Here is a 19,475-nt window from a genome sequence, read left to right as displayed (position 1 = left end):
TATTTGCGAACTACCACATAAGTGGTAGTCCCCTAAATACAGAAAATGTAATAAGGGATCTGGGGACCCAAGTAGATAGTAATCTCTCCTTTGATAATCATATTGCCAAGGTGGTTGGAAAATCCTTCTATGTGGCCCACCTAATCACAAAAGGGTTCGCATCTAGAACAAAAGAGGTTATTGTGTCCCTCTACTCATCACTTATCAGACCCATCATAAAGTACAATGACCCATTTGGGATGTACCTTACAAGACACATGCAACAGCTGGAAAGACCACAGAAATACCTCACCAAGAGGATTACTGGCCTCAAACAGATGCCCTAAGCAGCCCGACTGAAGAAACTCCAGCTGTACGTGGTTGCATACCTCTTACTCAGAGGTGATCTCTGCCTGACATACAAGGCAAATGTCCAACCCAGAATTTATGGTCATACTCCACCTAAAAAAAAAAAAAAAATCCCCAAGAGCCACATGCTCTAGGGATCTAATCCTCATCGCAACAATAAATAGGACGCGCTGGAGGGATAGATTCCTGTCCCAGAGACTCCCCATGCTTTGGAACAGGATTCCAATCTAGATTAGGCAGAGCCCCTCACTAACACTCAAGAGAAACCTTGACAAGTGGATGGGAAACAAAAAATTTACCCTGGGGATCACTGCAGTGGCTCTGCTGGACAGATGCACATGGGAACTAATGGCTTTGCTGGACAGAGGCACAGGGAACTAATCTAAGGGGACAGTGAAAGCCAACACATTCTGGCTAGGCTTATAGATGTCCTCAGGCAGATAGCCTAGTACTTACCTATAAACCTATTTAATAGACATGGACAGATATATCAAGATCAATGAAAGAAATAGACTGCAGAATGTTAATAAAACCCAATAAGTCAAAAGTCTGATAAAACAAATGAACACAGTAATTAGGACTGTTCATAGAGATCCATGTGATATAACAGAAGTAAAGAGGACATATTACTGTGCAGCTAAATTAATTACTGATAAAGTTCTACCACAAGAACACAGAACAATGAGGGAAAGGAAGGGGAGAAATCAAATAACACCATGGAAACATCGAATAGAGAAAATTATAAAGCAATTAAGAAGTGTCACTGTTAGAAGACTATAGAAGAGGGAACAGATCAACAAACATACTAAGAAAGATAGATGTGATAAAAGCAATGCATAATATCAGAACAGACCAGGATTTATCATGCACTATCGCAAATAAACTAAAAATTTCAGCACAGGCGGAAAAGCTTAGAAGATTCGAAGATAAATGCTGTGCCTCTAACCTCTCAGAGCTTCAAACAGTGACCCAAACTGCTTTCTCCACCAATGAAAACTGGATGCTCCAAAACCACCTCGCGCTAAATGCCAACAAATCCAAAATACTATTATTCTCTCCTTCAAAAGATTCCCCTCTTGATAAAAACTCGTTCCAAATTATTAGCCAAAACAACTCTACTATATCGCTAAACTACTTGGGGTTACTATTGATGAACACCTAAAATTCGACACTCACATCCAGCAAAACATTAAGAAAACCCATGTAAAACTCGGTATAATATACAGAAACATCCACTTTCTCTCTCCTTCCTCCACACAAACTCTCGCCACTACCTATCTACTCCCCTCACTAATGTATGGAGCTCCTCTACTAACAAAACTTATCTGCCTCACTCTCCTCCAAATTGGAAGTCTGTTATAAGATTTCTAAATTTGTAACCAACGCCAAATTCTCCTCCCATCATTGTACTGCCCTTCATTTGTTAAATTGGCTTGAACTCACCAACCATCTAAACTATCTCCAAATTACTACAGCCCACAGACTAATTTTTCAACCTAAGTGCCCAGCACTAACTAACATCCTTCAACCTTCCACCCCTCAGAGAACTCCAAGATCTACTCACCAAAACCTAATTACTGTCCGCAAACCCAATCATCCTGCTGGTCAGCTTCTTCTATCCTTTGCCTTAGCTAAAAAATGGAATTCCCTTCCTTCCTCTCTAAGGACTTGTGAAAACTCTGAAAACTTTAAAACTCAGCTACATTTCTACCTTTCCTCTAACAGGAAATGCAACTGCACATTCCCCACCTAGCCTAATAATCAATCCACCCCTTAAACTCCTGACTAACTTTGACTGCAAGCTAACCTAACATAAATGTACCTATTGTAGATAACAATTGTACGTATTATAAATAACGCATCCCACCTTTTTTCTCTCTTTTCCTTCTGTCTTTATTCTCCCTCTCAATTAAGTTAACACTGCCATCCTAAATATTTAGATACTATGTAACCAAAGAATGTATTCCTGTTCTCTAGCATGGAATTAAATTGTAATTGTGTCTTCTTTACTATGATTGTATATGTAACTAAACTATGTAATGCGGAGCTTTTCTCCCTGGGCCTCCACTGAAAACAGGCTCCCCTGAGCCCAGTGGACCTTCCCGGTCATCAAACTGGAAATAAATAAATAAAATATAAAGGGAAAGTGCAAAATAAGCAATGTATTGAGGACCCAAAATGGTTTTATAGATAACTGGGAAATAAGTTAAAAGGAATTGAAAGATCACAAAAAAAGAAGAAATAGATACATTTTGGAGAAGTATCTATGAAGATCCTGGGGAACAAAGTTGCTACATGGATAGTAGCAATTAAAGAAGGAATAAGAAGTTTAAAGTTACAGGATATGAAATGGGATGAAGTAACAGCTAGAGAGATTGAAACAAACTTAAGAAAAACCTCTAAATGGAAAAAAAACCTCAATGGAAAACCCCAGGCCCAGATGCAGTACCTAACTTCTGGTTAAAAGTATTAACAACTTTGCATGAAGATTTAGCCATGAGTAAGAACTATTTATATGCGCACCCAGAACAGACACCAAACTGGCTAATAACAGGAAAAACAATGCCCCTTCTTCAGAGTGAACCTGCAAGCTATCCTAAAAATTGGATCTATATTCATTTATCGAAAGCTCCCATGAACAAATGGCATTTAACTGAAAACACCAGTCATCAATTTCTGCTCTTGTGGGGGTCTGCGTACCCCACACCCCCCCGCTAATTATATATACCAACTCCGAGATAGCACTACAGTGAGGAAAGGGCAAATTTTCAGATCCTCCCTGTATCACAATCTCACTATGAACAGTTCAGTGAATGGCATGTTCAATGTAAGACCACCGAAAATGCCGTTCTCTGAACTGTCTTTTCGATAATATAATAGGGACCCCTAAAAATTATAGACCAATAACTTGCCTTCCGACGATGTATAAACTATACACAGGAATTGATGCTGACAGACTTTATAGTGATTAAGAAGAAAATTCAATTATGGCAGTAGAACAAAAGGACAATAAAAAAGTCATATGGAACAAAAGATCATTTGCTGTTAAATTAAGTCATCGTGGAGAACTGTAAAAAGGGGAAGAATCTAAGTATGGCATGGATTGACTACAAAAAAAAGCATTTGATAGTACTCCCTCATTCATGGATAAAAGAGTGCTTAAAATGTATATGATACACCCCACACTGATAGATTACATTACAGTGACCATGAAACAGTGGCAGATCACTTTGCAATTAAGCCATGATAAAGGGCAAATTGTTATCCCAGGGATAAAAATTCAAAGGGGGATATTCCAGTGTGATTCTCTGTCACCATTACTATTCTCCCTTGCCCTTAATCCATTAAGCTGTTTACTCAAAAGCTTAGGGCATGGCTATAATCTGGCTCCTAGAAAATAACAAAATGTAAAGACTTCTCAACTTCTCTTTGTCGATGATTTAAAACTGTATAGCTCATCAGATGAGGAATCGAAAGCAGAACTACAAGTTGTCAAAACTTTTTCAAATGATATAAGAATGTCATTCGGTCTTGATAAATGTGCAAAAGCAACCTTTAAAGCAGGAAAACTGCAATGCCAGGAAAACATCAGTTTGGGACAAGAATCTGTTATAAAAGAACTTGAGCAAGAAGGAGTGCATAAATACTTGGGAACCGATGAAGGATCAACAATAAAACATGAACAAACGTGAATAAAACTTAGTAAGGAATACTTCAGAAGATTTAAATTAATCCTGAAAATAGCACTGTTATCCATCAACAAAATCCAAGCTATAAATCAATTTGCTTTTCCTGTCCTAACTTACAGTTTTGGAGTGAGTGACTAGCCCCAAAACGTTGGCTAGATGAGATAGCAAAACAAGAAGGATGCTTCATGCTCACCAAATGATTTATAAAAATCAGTGCCATACAAAGATTATATATTCCACATTCCGAAGGAAGGATGGGCCTCCTTGAAACTGATTATATGTATAGATCTGCAGTCATGGGACTCGCATCTGCTGACCTCACAAGACCCAAACATAGTGAAAGTTTTGTAACATGAGGAGAATAAATCTAAGATGACTTCTCTGCTTAATCTAGCAGAGGCTTATTGGAATCAAGCAGGAATAGAAATCAAACCAAAAGTAGATAAAAAAAATCAGGCAGCAACTTAATGTGCCAAAAAACAAAAGAAAGAATATAAGGTGAAGGATCAGATGAGAAGGCAAGAAATGTGGAAAAAGCATTTATAGTTGCAAGTATAGAAAACTTATGGAAGAATCTCATGTTGATCAGGAATGAATGCAGGAATGGTTAAGGAGAGGCAAATTCAAACCAACATATGAAAGGGTAATATTGGCGGCCCAAGATAGTGGGCTGCGTACATGTTGGTTTATAAAGTGCATTGAACATGTGGGAGAAATAGCAAAGTCAAAGCATAAGAAGGTGCACCATAGGCCAGAGTCTTGATAAAGATGAATCCCCACTTAGGTTTATTGGTTTTTAAAAACACAGGCAGACTGTAGTATGGTAGACAACACAGGTTTATTGGTACAAAAACACAGGCAGACTGCAGTATGGTAAGCGCTTTCGCGTTATAACTAACGCTTCATCAGACATAAAAGCAGCTTGTAAACCAACTGTTTAAATAGGAATGACATACAGATCATGTGCTTACACTGACAAATCAGAATGAGAAACAGTACAAAGACAATACAATCAATATAAAAAGTCAATATAAAAACAAACATCATAAAATCCTAAAAACACATACTGGTACCTTATAGGTCTATTGCTATAAAATTTCTATTGGGAACTGATCCATCGTGTATGACGAAATAATATGTTTATATGCAGTCTATAACCCATTCTAGTGCCTTAAAGGTCTATTAGCTAGAAAAGGTTTAAGGACTAATCTATCATTTATGCCAAATTTGTGTGCTTGTAGCTTTAATATCCACTTCCCTTCTCTTTCCTCAACTTTGTTTTTAATGTCCCCTAGCCTGCCAGTTCTACCCACCAATTCCAGAACCTGAAACTTAAAACAATGTGTAGGTCCTGATTCTTTCATGTGTTTAGCTAATGCATTGGTGGTATTACATTTGGCTATGGCATAAATGTGCTCCAGGGTCCTGGTTGTCATACCTACGTAAAAAATAGAACATTGCTGACATCTGGCAACGTACACTAAGCAATCAGACTTGCAATCAGCATAACCTCTAAAAAAATAACTGCGCCTGGTATAAGGGTGTTCAAAGCAATCAGTGGTAGCTATGTGTCTACATTGATTGCACGTATGACAGGGATGGGTACCTGTCTTGGTAAGGGATCTGTGGGGTGGTTTGTCAGCCTTGTCATAACAAAGCAATCTATTAAGGGAAGACATGTTCTTATATGCTACCCTTGGTCTCTCATCAATAAGATTCTTGATCTTGTCATCTGCCATCAAGAGTCTCCAATTGTTGTGTAATATGTTCAATACATGTTTATTTTTGTTGGTATAAGGAATAACCACCCTATGGACATCAGAATTGTTCTTGATCTTATTGATGGCCAGAGAATCTGTGGGTTTGTTAATCAAGGGAGCTCCTACATCATGCCTAAGTGTATCACTCATCGTAATGTTTTCAAAAACATGGTCGGAGTTGTAACCTCTGGAGATAAAATTCCTGGCAAGTTGGAATTTATGTTTGTTATACACCGGGTCTTGGGATGTTAACCTCGAGACCCTTAGAGTTTGGTTCTTGACAATATTGTGAGCGTGTGTCGTCTGGGGTGGTGCATGCTTTGGCGATGGAGAAAATTATTTCTCCAGCAGGATTTCCTATAGACCTCTGTTTCAAAACTATTACTGCCTTTGATAATCTTAACATCTAAAAACTCAATCTCACTAGTAGCCTTAGAGCAGTCAAAGGTGAGAAAACTAGTCGTTCCATTCAAATAATCAATGAACAGCTGCAGTTGCTCCAAGCTACCACCCCATAACAAAAAAATATCGTCCACAAAACGATTAAAGTATTTAAGATGTTCCTTATATTCGAATTCAGGAGTAAAATATATAAATCCTCCCATTGTGTCAGAAACCAAAGTTGGCGTGGCGTTGGCACATGGTGTGCTCGCTTCCGCCCTTGGTCTGTAGATAGTATCTCCTCATAACAAAGAACATTATTTTCAAGAACAATCTCTAAAAGGGACATGCATCTAGACACTGAATCACTGGGCATCTTCTTGGCACATAACAATGTTCTAACATATTCCATACCTATGTCATTAGGTATTGATGTAAAGAGTGATTTAACATCAAGAGTGACAAGAAAGTCTCCAGCATTAAACATAGAATTGCTATAAATAGCTAAATTCTCCAAAAAATGAGGTGTGTCCTTCAGGATGTAACTGATTCCCATAACAATAGGTTTTAACATCTTGTCCAGGTATATTGACAATGGTTCAGTTAACCATCCTCGACTCGAGACAATTGGTCTCAAGGGAGGATTCAACATGTCCTTGTGTATTTTCGGTAAGCCTCTGAAAGATGGTACTAGGGGTTTCTCTACTATCATGTATAAGTAAAGGTCCCTAGTTAAAGCATTGTTTAACATCAAATCATACAATTCAGTATGTACACATTTAATAAGATTGTTTAACTCATAATTGGTGATAGAATGATAAGTATCTTTATCAGCTAACATATTTTCCATCCCCCTAGAATAACTGGACTGATTTAAGACAACAATGGCACCACCTTTGTCAGCTTGTCTGATCGCTATTGAATCATTACTCCGCAGGCTCAGTAGAGCTTGTCTTTCTTGTAAGGTTAAATTATAAAAATCAGCTTTCACATTCTTATCATTATACAAGGCAAACAGATCAGATTCACATGCCTGTTCAAAGGCTTCTAAAAGAGGATGAAGTTGTGGCATAAAACTAGAAGGTTTCTTAAACAGCATATGAGTCTTCGTTGCATCAGTATTGACATTGTTGATATCCTTGTTAAACATTAGTTTCAAAGCTAAGTTCCTAGTAAAAAACTTAATGTCAACTATAATATCTGTAGGGTCATTACAGCCTGCAGGTATAAAACTCAAGCCTCTGTTTAACACAGAGAGCTCATGTTTGTTCAAAACATAGTCTGATATATTAATAACTAATCATTTACCTGTGTTGTAGGAGTGATTTACCTTCTTTAGGGTGAATTTCTTCTTGATTGTTCTTCTTGTTCCCGGTCTCCCTTCCGGTTCCAAGTTCTCTTGTCGGTTGGTCTGGGAAGGAAGGGAAAAGAAGAGCCACTTCCCCTCTTCCAAACACCCTGATCCATGGACAGATAATAAGCAGTCGGATGGACGTTATTTCGCCCGGACCCAGAAGGCCCTTAAAAGACATGGTATAAAGTTGCAGCATTCACTTCAACGGCACAGCCGCATGTACTTGGTCAGGGTTTGGCGTTGGTGGGATAGCGTTGGTGTCAGAGAGTCCGTTGTTGAACCTGGTGGGTGTATCGGAACAGTTTCTTTTCTTTGAAACCAGCTAGTGCTACTACGACTGAACAAGGTGGTATAGTATAATATCACGGTCTCATGGCTCAAGCGGAGGAATCGCACATGTTGTAGCATTCCGCAGGCACCCGAGGAGGATAGCGTCCGAATGAGACAGTCTCTTGTCTCTCGGTTGAAGTTAACAAATGTAGGTTTTGTAAAACAGAATTGGAAACAGTGGCACACCTTGTTGCTGGTTGCGATATACTAATGGCAGAAGGACTGTATACTGAAAAGCATAATAATGTGGCAAGACTGTTCCACTGGGGATTGTGTACACATTATGGTACTGAAGTGGCCGAAAAATGAGCCACAAAGCATCACAGAAAACAAAGTCTACATCACATGGGATCATCTACTACCAAAAGCTCAAAAGACAGATGCTAAAAAAAGTACAGTTGTGTACACTTACCATAAATGTAGATGTTAAAGTGTATTCACTGTTGCAGTCATCACACTTGGGTTATCTGCCTGCAGGTAGCCCTCAGTCGGCCCGAATACTAGAGTCTTGAGATTTCTGCGTCGGAAGCTGTCGCCTCGTCCGTGACATCAGGTCATCAGGGGGTATAAAACATGCAGCAGATGCCATTACATCAGTTTTTCTTGCCCCAAATGTCAGGGGATTCCAAAATAGGAAGCTATTAAATGGTGTGGAACACCTACAGTAAAATGTAAATACACCTGCCAAAAAATATGGCCAAAAAGAGGATAGGTAGAATGTATAGAAAGGACCAGGGGGCTGGAGAGAGGGAAACCAGGACTGCAACAGTGAATACACTCTAACATCTACATTTATGGTAAGTGTCCACAACTGTACTATGTTCTTCATGTTTCACTGTTGCAGTCATCACACTTGGGCTGATTCCCAAAGCTGAGGAAGGGTGGAGGCAGTCAGAAATTGTTAGGGCTGCCTATCAGGCCTTTTAAGACTGCTGTAGCAAATCCAGCTCTGGATTTAGAAAAGATAGGTAAGTGATAATGCTTGGTGAAGGTGGGTACAGAACTCCAGGTTGCAGCTTCCAGGATGTACCTAGTAGGGACCCCCCTGAGAAATGCTGTAGAGGTTGAGGTAGCCCTAGTGGAATGAGTTCTGATCCTCTGTGGGGTAGGTTTTCCATGGTGTTTGTAGCAGAAATGGATGCAGTGTGCTATCCATTTGAAAATGGTTTGCTTTGAAATGGCCTTGCCCTCTGCTCCTGTAGCAAAGCTGACTAGCAGCTGGTCAGATTTTCTGAAAGGATTTGTCCTGTCAAGGTAGAACCTAAGCTGTATGTGCACGTCCAAGGAGCGTAGGATCCTTTCCCCTTTATTCTGAGGATTAGGAAAAAAGGTTGGCAAATGCATGGATTGGTTTAAAGCCACACTGGATACCACCTTTGGCATAAATGATGGATTACTCCTGATGGAAACCCTGTCAGCACGAAAAATAAAGGCTTCCACGGCCATTACTGCCTGTAACTCAGACACTCTTCTTGCTGAAGTGATGGCTAGAAGTAATGCTGTTTTCCAAGAAAGGAATTTTAACTCTGCTGAAGCAGCAGGTTCAAAAGGGGGAAGCGTGAGCTTCTCCAGTACAAAGTTAAGGTCCCAGGCTGGGGTGGGGGCTCTCCTAGGAGGCCTTAATTTGTTAGCTCCTCTCAGGAACTGTTTTATGAGGGGGGTGAGAAAAGAGAGGAGGCTCAGTATTATAATGAGCTGAGATGGCAGCGGCATGAATCTTAATGGATGATAAGGATAGGCCTCTGTGGAGCAGCTCTGCTAGGTAATCCAGGATTTGAGGTAAGGTGGGCATGGCTGTGTTCTTTCCTTGAGACTGACTCCAAGAACAATGTCTTTTCCACTTTTCAGAATAGGATTCCCTAGTACTAAGCCTTCTGGCTTTCAAGGATGACATCCAACACCTGTTTGCAAGTGTTGCAGGTGGTGTATTCAGGGGATAAGCCAGGCTGCAAGGTTTAGGGTTTGCAGCTGAGGATGCAAAATCTGTCCCTCCTGCTGGGACAGCAGGGAGGGGGGGTCTGATGTAGGTGCCAGGGTGGCACTGCTGTTAGACTGCGGAGGAGTGGGTACCAGTGCTGGCGTGGCCAGTGTGGGGCAATAAGGATTGTCCTTGGCCTGTCCTGTTTGATTTTGAGTAGTACTTTTGAGAGGAGGGGCAGAGGAGGAAAGGCATAAATTGAAAGGCTTTCCCATAAAAAGGATAGGGCATCCACCTTCCACTCTCTGCTGTGAGGATTTCTGGTGCAAAATTTGCTCAATTGATGGTTTTGGGGGGAGGCAAAGAGGTCCATCTCTGGTGTCCCCCACCTCTGGATTAGAAGTTTGAATGAGTTGGGGATCCAGTTTCCACTCGTGGGGGGTCCAGTAGATTTCTGCTCAAGTCTGCCAGTGAATTTTGTTTGCCTGACAGGAATTGAGCTTGCAGGTGCACTTGGTTGCCCAAGGCTGTATTCCACAGGGCCATGGCTAACCTGCAGAGTGGGTAGGAATGAGTCCGCCCCCCCCCCCGCTTGTTTATGTACCACATAACTGTGGTGTTGTCTATCAGGAGCTGTCCTGGAAGGATAAGGTAGTTGAAGGCTGTCAGAGCATTCAGCACAGCTAACATCTCTTTTTGATTGATATGCAGTGGGATTTGTCTTGGGCTCCATTTGCCTTGAATGCATTTGCCTGCCATGTAAGCCCCCATGCATAGTCTGCTGTGTCTGTTGTCAGGGTTTGGGTGGCATGGGGTTGAGTGGAAGGAAGTCCCTTGTTGTGGTTGCATGCCTCCGCCCAACAAAGGAACTCTGCCCTTAGACAAGGTATGACAGGAATCACTGCTTCCAGGTTCTGAGAATGTTGACACCAGAGACTTTTTAGGTACCACTGAAGTTTCCTCATCTGCAGTCCTGCATGTGGAATTAGCAGAATGCATGAGGCCATGAACCCTAGGGCTTACAGTATTCTCCTTGCAGATGGCTGGGTTTTGGTGGCCATTAGTTTGAAGTAGTTTGTCAAATAGACACGTTTTTTCTGGTTAAGGAATGGCATCTGAGAAGCTGTGTTCAAGCTTGATCCCAGGAATAAAATCTTTTGACTGGGCACCAGTTATGATTTATTTTCGTTGATGGTGTACCCTAGTGAAGTTAGGAGTCTCTTTACAAATGCCAGGTGCTGAAGTAGCAATTCCTGACTGTCCGCCTGAATCAGGCAATCGTCCAAATATGGATACATTTGAATATTTCTCTGCCTGAAGTATGCAATGGCAGGAGCCAGGCACTTTGTGAATAATCTGGGCGCAGTAGATAAGCCAAAGGGAAGTACAGAGAACTGATAGCGCATAGAGCCTGCCCTGAAATGTAGATATTTCCAGCAAGACTCCCTTATGGAGATGTGCAGATAAGCTTCTTTTAAGTTTAGGGTGACTAACCAGGCATCCTTGGCTAGCATAGGAAGGAGCTATTGCAGAGTAAGCATTTTTAATTTTGGTACCACCAGAAAGGTGTTGAGAATTGAAAGATCCAGGATAGGGTGCCAAGAGCCCTCTTTTCTGGACACCAGGAACAGTCTGGAGTAAAAACCTTGTCCCCTTTGTTCTACTGGAACAGGTTGAATAGCCCTGATAGTGAGAAGGGAAAAGCACTTGTTTTTGAGCCTCTGCCCACTGGTTTAGAGGAAGGTCTGGCAACCCGCTTGGGGTGGGCAGTGAGTGGAAGTAGAATCTGTATCCCTGGGATACAATGTTTAGAACCAATCAGTCCTGAGTAATGGACATCCAGTTGTTTGCATGAAGGGCGAGTTTTCCTTCTAGGGGTGCAATTACTTAGGCATGGCTGGGAAGGATGACTGAAAAGTCATTGTGAACTTTTTCCATGGGGGGGTGGCTTACCACTTCCTGTTTTTGAGGTGGGGGCACTCCATTGTTTAGATCTCTGCATACCCTGAGACTGTAGTCTTGGTGGTCTGCTTCCCCTGGATTTGGACTATGAGGGGCTGGAAAGGACCAGTTTTTAGAAGGCCAATGCCTACTGAATCTAGGTGGCTGCACCTGTAAGAAATCGTTAACAGTTTGCATAGATCTAGCTTTCCCCCCATCTTTTTAAGAACAACTTCTGCTTTTGTGCCAATCAACCAACCTTGATTTAATGGAGCATCTAGTAATTTTGCTTATTGTATGGCAAGATTTGTTCCTTCAGCCAAGCATGCCTTCTCAGTAAAGACCCAGTGACAGGAGCCCTGCAAAATGCTTCTTAAGCATCAAACCCACACTGCAAAGTATGTTTACTAACTTGGTTTGCAGAATGCATTATCTCTTGTAATTCTTTATTTTCTGCACAATCTGGAAGTAGCAACATTTTTTGTTTAAGTAGTTCCATAATATGTTGCTGGCACTTCATGTGAAACTGGAAATTCAAAGTCCTGATGGCAAGAGGTATACACCTTCTTAGCCAATCTGTCTAAACCTCTAGAATCTCTGTCTGAAGGGGTATGATTTTTGGCTGTAGTAGCCTTAATGCCTTTAGGCCCCTGGGAAATGGTCTCTGGATCCACAGTAGGATTCTTAGAGAAATGTGTGAGAGACAGGTAACTCTGTAGTACCTATCAGGTTTTCTAGGAGCTGGTGGTATAGTGCCAGGATTAAGACTGGATTCCATGAAAACATGATCCACAATATCCAGGACATGTGGTATATATAGCTAGAGCCCTGTGCTGAAGCAAGTCTAAAAATTCTCTGACTCTGTATTTGGACTGAGGATAGCCTTGGCATTCCCAGTGGAAATGCTCTCTTAAGGTATTCATGGTTTCACCAAAAGAAAAATCCTCTGGAGGGGAAGCAGAGGGTATGGAATCCTCTGCATATGAATCCTCATAGGTAGATAAGGGTAAGTCCTGGTAATCAGAGGGATCAAAGTCATCAGACTCATGGTCTGTAGAATCGGAAGGAAATTACATTCTTTGTTTTTTAGCGGGGGAAGGCTGGCTTCCCCTAATTAGAGTAATAAGGTCTTCAGCCATTTTGAGCATTTGTTCCTGTGGCATCAGAGCTGGAGCATGCTCTTTGTTCATTGGTTTTCGGTTTTCTAGGCGTAGTGCGAACTCTGGGCCTGAGAAAAATTGGTAGTTTTCGTCAAAAACAAAGTTGTCAGTTTAATACGAACACTGGAAGGTCGGAATACACCCTCAGAAGCCGGTGCCTGCACAGCGGCTCCGGACACATCCAAGGTAGTGACATCCACAGGTTTCATAGTCGAAGAAGCATCTCGTGGCATACCGGACTCCGAATGGGTCCCAGCAGAGGCCTGCGTATCTGTAGAACCAGTTATCAGGGGCTGCGCGAAGGCGCCTCACTGAGTACCGGCGGACTGGTGACTAGCTTAATGGAAGCGTCGTTGGCAGTTTTGGACCTATGTGGTCTGTCACTGTCTTTATCCTTACTGTTTTCGGAAGACCGGTAGTCAGATGGCTTATCGAAGCCATTTCAGAATATGGAGAACGACAGCAAAAGAATTTAGTGACAAAGATAGCCCGACGACTTACAGCTCGGGCATTAAACAAGGCACAAAACCGGCAGCGGGGGACATCATGGTCTGGGCCTAAACAGGTGACACAGTAAGAATGAGAATCTCTGTGAGGTATTTGCTTTTCCACAGGCAAGACAATTGTTAACTTTTTCTGACATCAGTTAGAGAAAGAAAAAAAGATCCCCAATGGGGTACTTAGCTTTAGAAGACATCCGGTTTGAAACTTGAAAAACAAAAATTTCAGGTAGGACGCGAACAGCACTTAAGAACTGGCAAAGCTGCAGAATGTCTGATGTAATGCTGCATGCTTGAACTCCCTCTGTCATGATGTGAAAAGCTGATGTAATGGCGTCAGCTGCATATTTCTCACCGCTGATGACGACGATGGAGTAGCAACAGCATCAGACACAGAAATGTGTGAGACTGCAATAGTGGAGACGACTGTGGGCTACCTTGACAGCAAACAACCAGAACATGATAGCAATGATGAAAGAACGAAACATCCCACCCATTAGGTCCAAGAAAAAGAACATAGCAATACACCATTGAAAATCATGAAATTACTGCACACAGAAATGAGATATGTCTTGCATGCAGAGCCCACAAGTCACATAAAATATCAGGATCTGAAGGCAGAAATCACATTAATGTAGAGGAAGATACGTTACCAGTTCCGGCCGCTAGCAGGAACGGGTCTTATAAGTTATTTACACAATCGGGTGCTGTGAAGAGAGAACACCGGCGGCTTCCTTTTAACTGCAGGAGGGAGTTATTACTGAGCACATTAGGGTGCTGTGAAATAGATACTACCGGCTGACAATGAGGATTGAAACCAATACTAATTAGAGAAACTTTAATCATACTTTGTTGTTGGAGATGGTCCCAAAGACATACACCTAACCCACTAGACTTGGAGAAATTAAATTTGATAATGTTGTTCCTCCTGATTTTCATTAATGCAAAACATTTTTCTGCCGGTTATTATAGGCTTGAAACATTAGCCCTGGTACTTCATGCTAATGTCATGAAAATAACATTTGTTGACCCGCCCCCCAATTCAAAAATAAAACAAAAAAAAAAAAAACAAGAATGTCTACTACTTATTTCACACTTCAGTTTCTTATCCTTAAAGGCAAATATTTTTTCAAACACATTAAAATAAAATGGGAAAGGCTTAAAAATGCGTGTATTAAAGCATACTCAACCAACTATCATCTTGGCTAAATACACTAACAGATTAAGAATCAGAGATGGGAAAAAAAGGCTACATATAACAACCAGCAATCAATTAGAACCAATTAATTAACAATCAATAAATTCACCTCTACCAACAAAAATCATTTAAATAACAGTTTCCGACTGATTTCATTATTTAAACTCTTTTGGGCACAGTTACAGTTTTAATATATAAATGTTTTCTTTTTGCAATAATCAATCTAGACTCGGACCTTCTTTAATTTTAACTTGCACTGAATTAGTGTCTTTAAAACCATCACACCTGCCTCTATGTGATGTGACAAATGTGTTACAACTATACTTTCTCACTTTTGTTTCGTAATGTCACTAATGTGCTCCTGCAGTCATGTCTTAAATGCGTTACTTGAATGTCCTAATAAAGCCTATTGGAGAGGCACATCTAGGCATGTATCACCCCTAGTGCAATTAAAACTGCCAACAACATTATAATTAATCTTGGTAAAAGTTCTCAACAGAACTACATAAACTACATCTACTTCAGAGCAAGTCCCCTGGTGCTCTCACCTTATACATATTAGCGTCTCTAAAAGCTGTACTAGCTCGCAAAGAAATCCTGTCTCAGTGGAAAACGAGATAAGGCTGATTCACAATAACAGTATGCAACTCAGATAACCTTTTTGGAGTGGTCAAAGCAATCACAAACAGTTTTACATGTTACAAACCTGATCAACTGGTTCAAATGAAGCAAGTATTTGCTTCTCTAACACAAAACTGGGATCCCAAAGAGCAGCCACTGGCATTCTTCCCCCCTTTCAAAAATATTTCTACATAAGGATGTATTGAAAGAGAGGGATTCAAGGACACACATGTTGAAACAGTACTGGCTTCACTCTCAAAGTGAACTTCTTGGCATCCATGTCCTGAACACATAATAAGCAGGTTATAATCAGCGACTCGATCATTAACCTCCATTTAGCGCAAGGAGTGCTGTGATCACTCAGCAGTTAAATTTCCTCATTCAGCGTTACCATACAGTGAGGCCTGACCTTAATGCCACTTAGAAGGGTGCTTAAAAATTATTAAAAGCACCTCCCTAGATGCTAACATTTTGTCTAGCACTAAAACCGGACAGTGGCGGCCAGTAAACTTCCGTTTCTGCCTGCTAAGTACACCCAGTATTCTTTATTAAACTACTTTGGAATTAATGAATTCCAGGAAACGTTGGGACAGTGCATTGGTACTGAGTAGATACCACTTCCACACTACTATCTTGATTTTATAGCTAGTGCAAAGCATCACATTTTTTAATATGATTTTTCACTAGCTGCTAGCACATGAAGCAGCTAAATCTCCATGCAGTGCACAGAACTATGATTTGTTCTAGTTCTTGAGGTGAATATTTTGGCCATCCATGTCCCGAACACATAATATACTCAGTACTATCTGAAATTTGATCATAATCCTCTTGTGTTAAGTACAGTATTTGCAATGGCTTATATAGCATGTGAACGATTCGTACAGGTCAGACAATATCACGTCTGCTCTTACTTACCTAGAGTTTCATTCAGTTCCTGAAGCAACTTTGTATTACATGAACAGTACTCTGGAGTAATATATACAACTCTGTAATGACCTCTGAAAGGAAACAGAGATACCAATTAAACGACTTGCAGCACAACATATCAGCACAACATATCTAATTACCAGACTAAAAGTACTTTATATATACTCACGCTTTAATGTCTTCTATAGGATTTTTGGACTGTGCTGATCCAAGGAAACATGCGGGAATGTCAGACATTCTAAAAACAAATGGATACCACTGTTAAAACAGTTAACTTCCAGTAATTTTGCAAGTTCTACTTTACTAGAGCACTAAAATTTGAAGTAACTCAATTGTCAGTGTTGGGAAGTACAGGATAAGGTTATAAAAAAACAAAATGGGGGAGGATGAATACTGAAATACAAAACATGCAATTGCTTCATAAAAAAAGGCTGGTAATGAGGGCCATTATGCTACTGTTGATGAGGACAACTATGACAATACAGCAGTACATAGCAATTTACCACATTTCACTTATACAGAAAAGCAGCTGATGGGGATCCGATCCATTATCTGTCTGACTGGGATGACATGATTGACAGACCTTGATGCTTTGCCAGAGATGGCCTGCTTCTGTCACCCCTGGGTTTCCAGATACTGGCCAAGGCTCTTACCACCTCTATAGTGCTTTTTAGGTGGTGTTCCAAAGAGCTAATTACCACCATAACAGCTCCAAACAAATACAATCTGAGGGTCATGCTGCTCAATGCTACAAGTCTAAATCTCAAAATTCACTCACTCGAAGCACTCCTTAAAATGGAGAACATCAACATTTGTGCTGTAACAGAGACCTGGTTCAAGGCAGCAGAAAGCACACCTGCACTACCAGGCTATAACTCATTCCACACCTTTCGGCCCCTGAACTTGGACAGAAGCTACAAACGCAGTGGTAATTCCATATACATAAAGGATGCACACACCTCCAGACTGGTAGCCCAACATAACTCATACTTCAGGTCTAGCTAACACTGGGTAAGACAGCAATTCAGGCCGTAGCCTGCTACAGGTCCCCAACCATGTCCCAAGACTCTCACTCTGCCTTCCTAAGCATCCTAGAGAATATTAGGGTCCAACCTAACACTCTCATACAGGGCAACTTCAACTACCCCTCCATTAACTGGGAAAACTACTCATGTACCAATACACTTGCCCAATGTTTCCTGGAATTCATTAATTACAGTGCCCTTACCCCCAATAGAGGAAGCAACACCCTTAACCTGTTCATTACTAACATGGGCGACCGTTGCTCTACACTTAGTCGACTCCTCCCTGGTTAGATCCAACCACAAACTAATCATCTTGGAAATCCACATCTCTCCCACCCGCCCCGCAAAGGTAACCATCAAGAAAAACTTCTCCAAAGCTAACTTCGGGCACCTAAAAACAGAGGTAGATAACTTCACGGCAGCCATGCAAATGGTGAATAGTAGCATGACCACCAAATCATACACCAATACACTGTATGAACACGTACACAAATGCATGGATTTTGCCATACTCAACAGAACCAAGATGCTCTCCTCCAAAAAAAAGGAAGACAGTCTTGGTAGTCCCCTGATATAAACACACTCTACAACAGGAGGACGACAAAAGTGATCCGGAATAAGGTGAAGTCCCAAGACTGGAAAAACTCCCTCATCAGCCTCAACAAAAAGTTGAGATCTCTCATAAAATCGTCTAAAGTTAGCTATGAAAACAGAATTGCAGCAGACAGTAAAGACAAGCACAAGGCCTTCTATAGTTATGTAAAGAATCTCCAAAGCAATACCCAGATTTGCTTTGAGCTACTGCACAATGGTACCTCCGATACCGAGCCAACAGATATTGCCAATATACTGGCCTTCAGGTTCAGTGCCAACTATACCCCTCTTTCCCCCACCAAAGGGCAAATCTCAATATCAGTAGATTACCAGGCACCCACAGTATTACTGCTGCAAAGGTTAAAACAGTACTGTCCAAGGCCAAGAAAACTGCTTCTATGGGACATGACAATATCCCTGGCTGTGTTCTACATGAACTACAGAGTGAAATGGCACCTCACCTGTGTGTCCAAGTTCAATCACAGCCTCACCTCAGGCTTTGTCCCTACCGAATGGTGCAATGCTACAGTCATCCCTCTCCACAAAGAAGGATCGACTACAGACCCTGGGAACTATCACCCCATTAGCCTGACGAGTCTGATATGCAAAGCTATGGAACGCATCATCATGGACCTAATAAACAAGGATATAGGGATCTCCAAACTCTGGATCCTGCACAGTTTGGTTTTCTGAAAGGTAGATCATGCCTGCTCAACCTGGTCGACTTCTTCGAGTCAGTCACCAGAACTGTGGATGATGGCAAGGTGGTTAATGCAGCATACCTTAATCTGGCCAAAGCCTTTGATACCATTCCCCACTCAGGAATCATAGAAAAACTCACTAAGCTAGGCATCAACCCTTATATCTCTAGGTGGGGTGCAAACTGGCTCACAGATAGAACCCACAGTGTGAAAGTAGCTGACTCCAAGTCGGACTGCTGACCAGTCACGAGTGGAGTCCCACATGGTTTGGTCCTGGGTCCTCTCCTGTTTGGTATCTACTTCTCTGAAGTCCAGGCCAACTTGAAGGGGCTCTGGCTGACAAAGTTCGCAGACGGTTGCAATTTGGGAGCTATTAACTCCCCAAGTGATGCTGACATCCTACAGAAAAGGCTGAGACCAACGACTGGCGTCATAACCATGGCCTTAAGCACATTTCCATGAATTACCACATCAATGGTAGTCCACTGAACACAGAAAGCATTATAAGAGATCTGGGAACACAGGCTGACAGCAACCTCTCTTTTGACCACCACATTGCCACCGTGGTCAGAAAGTCCTTCTATATGGCACATCTCATTACTATGGGTTTTGCATCCAGGAAGAGAGAGGTCATTGTCTCCCTCTACTCTTCCCTCATTATGCCAATCATCAAGTACAATGCCCCATTTGGCATGTACCTCACTAGACAACTGCAACAACTGGAGAGGCTGCAAAAGTACCTCACAAAGAGGATTCTAGGCCTTAAACACCTGTCTTATATGGACAGACTCAAAAAAACTCCCAACTATTCTCTGTCTCATGTCGCCTACTTAGAGGCGATCTCTGCTTGACTTACAAAGCCATGTCTGACCCAGCTCTGTTAGAAATGCTACATCTAAAGAAATCCCAATCTTCCAGTGTATGTCAATCCAGACTTCCCATACATGTCAAACAGAGCACCTCACTGGCCCTCTTCAAGAGAGATCTTGATCAGTGGATGGGAAATAGAAAATTCACCCCGGGGATTA

At 41.5% G+C, this 19,475-nt stretch overlaps 1 protein-coding gene across 1 annotated transcript in view; it reads right to left on the bottom strand.

Moving 5' to 3' along the window:
- The window catches only part of WRN (WRN RecQ like helicase), a 2,579,924-nt gene that overhangs the window by 1,829,898 nt on the left and 730,551 nt on the right, over window positions 1–19,475 (bottom strand). Inside the window, 2 exon segments of the mRNA XM_044059154.1 lie at window positions 16,116–16,198; window positions 16,297–16,365. Of these exon segments, the coding sequence (XP_043915089.1) occupies window positions 16,116–16,198; window positions 16,297–16,365 (152 nt within the window).

This window comes from Protopterus annectens, chromosome 17.part0 (genome assembly GCF_019279795.1).
Source record: "Protopterus annectens isolate FY-2018-M chromosome 17.part0, PAN1.0, whole genome shotgun sequence".
Taxonomy (NCBI): domain Eukaryota; kingdom Metazoa; phylum Chordata; order Ceratodontiformes; family Protopteridae; genus Protopterus; species Protopterus annectens.
This window is presented reverse-complemented; position numbering and strand designations above follow the sequence as displayed.